Consider the following 9,524-nt stretch of genomic DNA (forward strand, 5'->3'; position numbering starts at 1 on the left):
ACATTAAATACAGATAAAATATAAAGTACAACTACACAAATATACAAATAGGTAATGTAAAAAATAAAGATAAGTAAAGCAGCACAAGGCACATGGCAGATAGAGTGCAAACCAGTAAAGTAAAGAAACAGTGCAGATATAATGATTGTAGTGCAAAGAGCTTATTGAAGAAGCTGTGTGACGGGTGGGTGGGATCACCTGCGATGCTGAGGGCTTTACAGGTGAGACAGGTTCCGTAAATGTCCTGGAGGGAGGGGAGAGAGACACCAACGATCTTCTCAGTTGCTCTCACTATGTGTTGCAGAGTCTTCCGGCAGGACGCGTTGCAGGCGCCATACTACACAGTGATGCAGCTGGTCAGAATGCTCTCGATGGTGCCTCTGTAGAAGGTGCACATGATGGGAGAAGGGGCAGTGGCTCTTCTCAGTTTGCGGAGGAAGTAGAGACGCTGCTGTGCTTTCTTGGCCAGTGCTGCAGTGTTGTTGGTACAGGAGAGGTCCTCTGTGATGTGCACACCCAGGAACTTGGTGCTGCTCACTCTCTCCACAGTCGCACCGTTGATGGTCAGAGGAACATGCTGAGTGTGCGCTCTCCTGAAGCTCAACAACAATCTCCTTCGTCTTCTCCACGTTCAGAGAGAGATTATCACTGCACCACCCGGCCAGGCGGCTCACCTCGCTCCTGTAGTTTGTCTCATTTCTGTTGCTAATGAGACCCACCACAGTCGTGTCATCCTGCAAACTTAATAAAGAGGTTGGAGTTGTGTGACGGTGTGCAGTTGTGGGTCAGCAGAGTGAAGAGGAGGGGGCTCAGCACATACATCCTTGGGGGGCCCCAGTGTTCAGTGTGATGGTGCTGGATGTGTTGCTGCCGACCCGTACTGCCTGAGGTCTTCCGGTCAGAAAGTCCAACATCCAGTTGCACAGCGAAGTGTTGAGCCCCAGCTCGATCAGTTTGTTAATGAGCTGTTGAGGGATTATTTTGTTGAATGCTGAACTGAAGTCTATGAACAGCATTCTGACGTATGAGTCCTTTTTGTCTATATGTGTGAATGCTGAGTGGAGGGCAGTGGCGATGGCATCATCGGTCGAGGGGTTTGACCGATATCCAAACTGGAAGGGGTCCGGGGAGGGGGGGAGGGGGCAGACTTGATATGGTGCATGACTAGCCGTTCAAAGCACTTCATGAGAATAGGAGTAAGTGCAACAGGAGGGTAGTCAATGAAGCAGGATGGAGATGGCTTCTTCGGGACTGGAATGATGGTGGTAGCTTTGAAGCATGTGGGAACAACAGCCTGACTCAGTGAGATGTTAAAAATGTCAGTGAAGACATCAGTGAGTTCTGCTGCACAGTCTCTCAGTACACGCCCAGGAATGTTGTCAGGACCCGGAGCTTTGCGTGTATTGATCCTGCTAAAGGATCTCCTCACGCTGTCTGGGGTCAGCATCATCACCTGGTCGCCGGGAGGAGGTGGAGTCTTCTGTGCAGTGGTGCTGTTTGTTTCTCAAAGCGAGGAGAGAAGGTGTTCAGCTCATTCAGCAGAGAGATGTTGCTGTCACAGGTCCGCGGTGGGGGCTTGTAGCCCTAAATGTCTGTATCCCCTGCCACAGGCTCCGAGTGTCTCTGCTGTCGCTGAAACGATGGGCTATCCTCCTGGAGTACTGTCTCTTAGCCTCTCTGATGCCACGGGATAGGTTGGCCCTAGTTGTCCTCAGGCCCCCCTCATCTCCAGCTCTGAATGCAGTGTTCCGCATCTTCAGGAGTCTGTAGACCTCCCCTTTCATCCCCGGCTTCTGGTTGGCCGGGACAGTGATGGTCTTTGTGACTGTTACATCATCAGTACACTTGTTGATGTAGGCAGGGACAGTCTTTGAGTACTCTTGGAGGTCTGTGGTGTTATTGTATGTGGCAGCCTGCTTAAACATATTCCAGCTGTTTTTAATAAATAGTTCAAAACAACAGCATTTAAAATTTAAATGTGCTTTAGTGCTCCTGTAGCTCAACTGGTAGAGCATTGCGTTACCAAGCGCAAGGTTGTACTATATTTATATATATATAAAATTTAAATCGATTAGTGCTCCCCGGTAGACACATGATAGGTAAAAATTGATAGCCTGAATGCACTGTAAGTCGTAAGTTTTGGATAAAAGCGTCTGCTAAATGCATAAATATAATTTTTTTATATATATATATATATATATATATATATATATATATATATATATATATTATATATATAACATAGAATATATACCTGGTTAATAAATATAAGTGGGGTGGGCCGAGAATGGGAATTAGTTATCTAGTTTGGGAAATGAGCGAAAAAATCGATAATAATGTTACAAAAAAGCAAAGACAGTTAGCTGACGGCCTGGGTTTTATTTTGTGTTTGGTTTTTTTTATGCGCGGCAGTCGCCCATGAGGGGCTGTCGCGCTATTTATTTTGTCATAAAATTTATTTGAATGTTCGGTTCCCACCTCCTTTGAAGATTGACCTCCTTCTTCCCGTCATTATAGAGTTTGTATACAAAGACATTAGCTGACGGCCACAATGGTTTTTCATAACTCTCTATTTGAAATTGTGAATCTGTTTCTGCCTGGTTTTAAATCCCTTCACAGCACAGACACAGCCCTGTTGAAAGTTTTTAATGGTCTGTTACTTGCCACAGATTTAGGTGACTATGTTGTTCTCATGCTCTTAGACCTTATGGCTCCATTTGGCACTGTAGACCATAGTATCTTGATTACTCGTTTGGAACAATGTGTTGGCATTAAGGGCACTGTGTTGAAATAGTTTGCATCTGATTTGTCTGAATGAAGCTTTTACGTTCGCCTTTGGAATTTTGTGTTTTCATCTGTTTCTCTCTCATGTGGGGTTCCTATTTTCTTTCCTTTATATTTACTTTCTTAAGTCTATATTTTTAGAAAGTATGACATTTAGTTTCATTGTTATGCAGATGACACCCAAATTTAATATATTTACCTACCAATTGATAGCGTTTTGTCACGTGACCGGCTCGAATACCTGGAGGGCAAAACATCCATAGAACTGCAGCACAAGCCTGTTCATTTTCCATTTGTTCCACAGCCGCAAATATTTACATCACTTCTCAAAAGAATAAAACAAAGGTATGTGAACAAAATGCAAATTTTGGCCATTTGCAATCCATTTTAAGCACCTCTGGCAATATTTCAATCATTAAACAGTGCGACAAACGTTGTAAAAACACTTGAAGTGCCTTAATGTATTTAAAACAGTAATATTATAAGATCAAATTCAGTAATCACTATATTAATGATGCATAGTTTACATAGGTAAGCAGATGAGGCCAGAATATGAACGCAATCCGCTTAATGGTTCAGTGTTTATCTTCTGTGTTTCTATGGGAAACCATTTAACGTGAAACTTTGCCCATTGTGTTTATATTCTGGGTTCATATGCTTGTCTGTACAAAATACATCATCAATAAGACGTTTACTGAATTTTACAGGTGTTTTACAGTTCAACCCCAGAGCTTACATGTGAAAAAAATGTGATGTCTCTTTCCAGCGCTGTAGTGAATTATTTGTAAGAGTTCCTGTGGCTCAGTGGTAGAGCATTGCGTTAGCAGCACAAAAGGTTTCTAATCAAAGTCTTACTAGACATACTAGAAACTTTCAGACAGGTGTTTTGAGGCAAGTTGGAGCTAAACTCTGCAGGACACTGGCCCTCCAGGACCGAGTTTGTACACCCCCGGCCTAGCATCTGTACTTTCAAAGGTGATAAAATACATGTATTTTCAATGAAAATGAGGCACTAGCCTTACATACTTGCTGACATCTAATTCAGACTTCACTGTTTCTTTAACACTAGCTAAAGATGATCTTGACTTAGTAAGAACTGGCACTCTACAGAAGGTTTGTGCTTCAAGGCTGTCTTATATTCTTGCTTCTTTACTGCCAAGTCAAGCAATCATAAGCAAGCATTTTTTTAACAATTAAACTCTTCTAATGCAGGACATAATGTAAACATTACTAAATTCAAGTCCATATCTCACAGTATGGTTTCCAAGCAAGCAAGCACACTTGCCTCTGAGTTACAAACGCTTGGTAAGCTCACCAGTAGTTATCAGTAAAATTTAGGATAAGTTTCCAATTGGTTGGTAATAGACGAGCCCCCAATTGTTATGTCCTATACCCAGTGTAGGATTGGGGAGGAAAAACAATCATGAGAAAAATAAAAAATGGCAAGAAGATTGCACAGAAGTTCAAAACGAAAGTGTGGTATGTATTTACAATTCTCAACATAGAAGAATGGGAAAAAGAGAGAGAGAACTACTCACACACAGTATATGCACAACGTGTAGTATGGCAATCAAAATATAAATCAACAACAAACAATATTATGCCCTGGGATGTAAAAATATGTTCATATTCCTTCTTGTTTATCTTTTTCCCCTGGCCATTGCAACATTTTTTTCTTTTTGCATGGCTTATGCTCGTTCCAAACTTCGGTTGTAACAAGAAGTGAAAACACGTTTTTAAATATAAAAAATTAACAATGTGTATTTTTGAGTATTGACATCACTAAAATAAATTGATAAATTGTCTTCCTCCAGAATGCATGCACAACAGATTACTGGAATTGCTATTTTATAAACCTTTTGCCACACTGAGTAGCACTCCACATTTCAGGTCTCTTTGATAGATGAAACTCTTCACACTGAAGACATGTGAAATAACTTTCTTCAGTGTGAAGTCTAATGTGAATGTTATCATTTCTTTTAAGGGTAAACTCTTCCCACACTTGGGAAAAGTGAAAAGTTTCTCTCCAGTGTTAACTATTGTGAACCTCAAGGTTTGCTTTGTTTCTGCAAGTCTTTCCACAATACTATGACATGTAAGACTTCTCTCTGATGTGAGTTATTACATAATTCCTAATTGTTTCATGTCACTCTGATGACATTCTCTCAAGTGAATCCTCTAGTAGTACTTAAGGATAATTATTTTTATCTCAAACTCTATCCACTATGATCACATATAAATGACTTCTCTACATACAGGTGCATCTCAATAAATTAGAATGTTGTGGAAAAGTTCATTTATTTCAGTACTTCAACTCAAATTGTGAAACTTGTGTATTAAATTCAAGGCACACAGACTGAAGTAGTTTAAGTCTTTAGTTCTTTTAATTGTGATGATTTAGGCTCACATTTAACAAAAACTCACCAATTTACTATCTCAACAAATTAGAATACCTCATAATTTCAATAAGAAGAGGCGTTTGTACGAGCGGCGGTAGAACCAACGTTTTGGATGTCTACCTACTGCATGTACTCAATACTTGGTAGGGGCTCCTTTGCTTTAATTACTGCCTCAGTTCAGCGTGGCATGGAGGTGATCAGTTTGTGGCACTGCTGAGGTGGTATGGAAGCCCAGGTTTCTATCTCATCTGCATTTTTTGGTCTCTTGTTTCTCATTCTCCTCTTGACAATACCCCATAGATTCTCTCTGGGGTTCAGGTCTGGTGAGTTTGCTGGCCAGTCAAGCACACCAACACCATGGTCATTGAACCAGCTTTTGGTGCTTTTGGCAGTGTGGGCAGGTGTCAAATCCTGCTGGAAAATGAAATCAGCATCTTCAAAAAGTGCTCCAAAATTTCTTGGTAAACGGGTGCAGTGACTTTTGTTTTCAAAAAAACACAGTGGACCAACACCAGCAGATGACATTGCACCCCAAATCATCACAGACTGTGGAAACTTAACACTTGACTTCAAGCAACTTGGGCTATGAGCTCAAATTGTTGCTTTTAATTTCTGTCATGATGGTACTTTTCCATAACACTGAATGTGGTAATAAAGAGTTGGTCATGCTTTAAATTTTGTCCATATGATGGCGATATCACTTTGATAAAGATGGTTTTGATTTTGAGATACTTTTTTTCTGTTTGTTTGTTTGTTTTTGTTTTTTTACAGAGGATTCTAATCTTCAAAAATTATCTTGTTGTATGATTTATGTCTTTTGAGCTAACCCTTCAGATTAGACTATAGAACTGTAGTGTTATTTGTTTAGGATTCATGAAGCATTTTTGAGTCACTCATATTTTTAGTCCATTATAAATTACCTTTAATGTTGACAAGTTGTTTTTAACTGAAAAGTCACATGATACTCAATAACTTGTAACTAATTACTTTTATACTTGATAACTTAATTATGCAGTTATTTAATAAATCAGATTGTCTGTGTAAACTATACTTTTGTAACATATGACACTTTAAAAACATTAGAAACACTGTGTACATACTCTTGAATTGTTGTTTCTTTTTTATTTTTGTGCCAGAAAAGCTTTATAGCAAAGAGGATAACTATTCCAAAATAAATTAAAACAATAAAAAAAACAAATAATTAAAAATTAAATGAAAAGAAATTAAAAGATACTAAAAGCCAGAGTCTAATAACCTTAACAAATTAACTTTAAAAGTACAATATATAAAAAAACGAAATATTGCACAACAATCTTGTCTTTTTTTAGTTTAAAATAGTTTTAAAATAACACTTTTGTGCCAAAAACTTTATATCAAAGAGGTTAACTATTCCCAAATTAATTGTAAACCATTTAAATAAAAAATAAATGAAAATAAGAAATACTAAGAGATACTAGAGATACAGAACCCTTTAACCTTAACAAATTACCTTTGAAATCACAACAACAACAAAAATATTGCACAACAAGCTAGACATTTTCTAAATAAATAAAAATAAATAAGCTTTAAAATAAATAACACACTGTGGCTATATTTTTAGGACTTGCTTTAATGCATGTTTGCATTAAAAAAAAAAAAAACAAGCTCCCGGACCTTGGATGGGCTGAGTCTGTTTCTTCTCTCTGAGAGAATCTGCCCAGTTTTAGAAATAATTCTTTCAGATGTCACGGATGTGGCCACAATGCAAAGTCTTGTCTTCGTGACTTCAGAAAGGGTTTTGTTTACTGGTGAACATCTCCTCCACCAGGCCAGAGGGTCTGATGTGCGGGGTAAGAGTGGCTCTCCAAGGTAGGCCCGCATCTCCATCATAGCATCTGAGGTCTTAGAAGAGGAAGCAGAAGGCCTCAAGCTTGTTACCCTCTCATCAAAGTCTTCCCAAAACATGGCCCCTGCACTGGCAGTCGCACCAGGATCTGAAGTATTCTCCTCCTCACTCTGAGCTGGGTTAATAGCTGCTGCATTTGCTGTAATCCGCTTTACTGTCTCTTCTGCTGCCTGGTGATTGACAAAAGCTTGCTTTTTGAACCTAGGGTCCAGGCAAGTAGCATCAGCAAGCTTTTCAATGTGTTCCACTTTGCCAAACCTCCTAGTCATTTCTGACATCAGAGCATCCACTAGTTTTTTAACAGGGTCAAAGCTGGAGGGATTTCTTTGATATCGGGCAACAATCCTCTGAAGACCTCTTGTCATCAAAATGACTTTGGATGCGGTCACAAACCTATCAAGAATACAAATTGTTTATAAATTACTTATTACTAAATAAATTTGTTTTATGAATGTATTTTTTATGTTATAAATATGGGTACAGAAAAACATGCATCAAGAGACGGTATAAAATGTGGTTTTAATGTTTATAGTGATTGTATAATATGTGTCCTTAAACTACTTACTTTTCTGCACTCACTTCAGTGGTGACCTCTTCAAATGGCTTAATAATGTCCAAGATTTCTCTGGAAATGTTCCATTCCTCTGGTGACAAGGTTGGCAGAGGTGCATTAGTTAGTGTCAGGGTGGAGATGACTGGATCTTTCAACATGTTCTTGTTTTAACCGCAACGGCTCTTGACCCATCTGTTTTTGTGTGGCCTTGAGCTTGTCTGAAGCAACTGTACTTCTATGGAAGTATTCTATTCTATAAAACTATTGTTTTGACCTTTTGCAATATTGCTTGGACCTCCTTCAATGCAGCTCTGACAATGAGGTTCAGCATATGGGCGAAACAAGGTATGTGGTCCCAGTGGAGATGTTGCATTTTGCTTCAGTGGCTGAAGTTGCCACAAAATGAGACCAAACATCACTCGATTTTCTAGTGCTCATTGTCCTGACGTGTTAAAATCTGTCGGAGGCTCTTCTCTGCCCCTCAGCTAGTGCAAAACAAAGGGGGACGGTGTGGAATGGTCACCGTTCCCTTGGTGACAGTCTTGAGTGACAGTTGTCCTTCAGCTGAACCATTGGTTAAACCTTTGTGTGACCCAAGCACATTATATTTCTAAGTAAATAACTTTAACTCTCCAGTTTTATTTCAGTTTGGGATTGTTTTGTTTAATAGCCTTACAATATCCAAGATTTTCTTGGGATTTATTGAGCAGCAACAGAAACAAACAGATATCGTAGACAGGCAGTGGGTCAATACCAGAAAATCAGTCCAATCTGTGAACATAAACAAGGGAGAATCCAAAGGCAAAGGTCCAAACACAGATATCAGTCCAATCAGACAGCGAAATCAGAAGGGATAATCCAGATAATCAAAGACAAACAGGCAGAATCATACACGCGGTCAGCAAACAGGAAAATCAAGAAAATGCTCGGTAAGGCAGTGTAACTGGCAATACTTCACAAAGCGAAGGGATAATCCAGATAATTCACCAACAAGGTAGAAGCAGCAGAGGGAGTAGATCTCCGTCAGTATTCAGAGGATGGCTCCCTCTGCTGGCGTGGCGTTACATTGGGTAGCGACTGTTGAAGCTGAAGTTATCATAACCTTAATGTTTTAAACTAGCATTAATCATTCAAATTCAAAATGTTATTTGCTTTTACTTTGTCATTATGTCCTTTTTGACCAATCTTCTTATACATATATTAGACCAATATGTCAAGTCTGCCTAGGAAAAGCAATTATTATACCAGCAAACTCAAAATTGGAGTAAAAATGAACAAACTAGGCTATAAATACTTTGTATTGTAGGCTTGGATTATTATTGGATTATATGTCCTAGTGTTTGTTTACTGATAAACAGTCAAAAAGACAAATTAATCAATAGTTATAACAGGGTTTTATTTATTTATAAAATAATACCACACCACAGATACTCAAGAAACAGTAACAAAAACATAGTGACAGAAATGTCAGAAATAGCGTATGGGGCTGTCACGTGAAGAAGGAACGACTTAAACCCAAAACCTTAGGTGAGCTAATCATAGACTGAAGAACCAGGTAAACAATGAATTAATCTTTTCTGTTCATTATAGCATTGTAGTTTTGTATTGTTTGTTGTGTGATCAACGTTTGCGTAAGTAGTAAATGTGTTGGGGAAGTAACACGTAACATTTTAATTACATTTTGCTAAAATGAACAAAATGACTTGATAAAAGATTTGTTTATTTTGCTGAACGAGACTCAAAGGTCTGAGTCGGTGAAATGATCCGAACTTCCCATCACTATTTCCAAATGAAATACAAAACCTGCTCTCATCTGAAAAGAGGACTTTGGACCACTGGGCAACAGTCTAGTTCTTCTACTCCTTAGCCCAGGTAAGACGCCTCTGACGTTGTCTGTGGTTCA

General features: G+C 39.0%; 1 protein-coding gene across 1 annotated transcript; it reads right to left on the reverse strand.

Moving 5' to 3' along the window:
• Nucleotides 1-6,406: 6,406 nt before the first annotated feature.
• On the reverse strand, nt 6,407-7,779 carry LOC109068009. Its single transcript, XM_019084881.2, has 2 exons — nt 7,634-7,779; nt 6,407-7,461 (listed from the first exon to the last, which is right to left on the reverse strand). The coding sequence occupies exons 1-2, from the start codon at nt 7,777-7,779 to the stop codon at nt 6,792-6,794; spliced, it is 816 nt and encodes a 271-aa protein (XP_018940426.2). The 3' UTR covers nt 6,407-6,791.
• Nucleotides 7,780-9,524: the final 1,745 nt, after the last annotated feature.

The sequence above is a fragment of the Cyprinus carpio genome, chromosome B17, assembly GCF_018340385.1.
Source record: "Cyprinus carpio isolate SPL01 chromosome B17, ASM1834038v1, whole genome shotgun sequence".
Taxonomy (NCBI): Eukaryota; Metazoa; Chordata; class Actinopteri; order Cypriniformes; family Cyprinidae; genus Cyprinus; species Cyprinus carpio.

What these genes read in the sequence shown, in the direction of transcription:
- LOC109068009 (XM_019084881.2), bottom strand. Translation starts at nt 7,779, where the DNA reads ATGTTGAAAGATCCAGTCATCTCCACCCTGACACTAACTAATGCACCT. An exon ending in ACTGAAGTGAGTGCAGAAAA is followed by an intron (nt 7,462 to 7,633) that starts GTAAGTAGTTTA and finishes TATTCTTGATAG; the next exon opens with GTTTGTGACCGCATCCAAAG.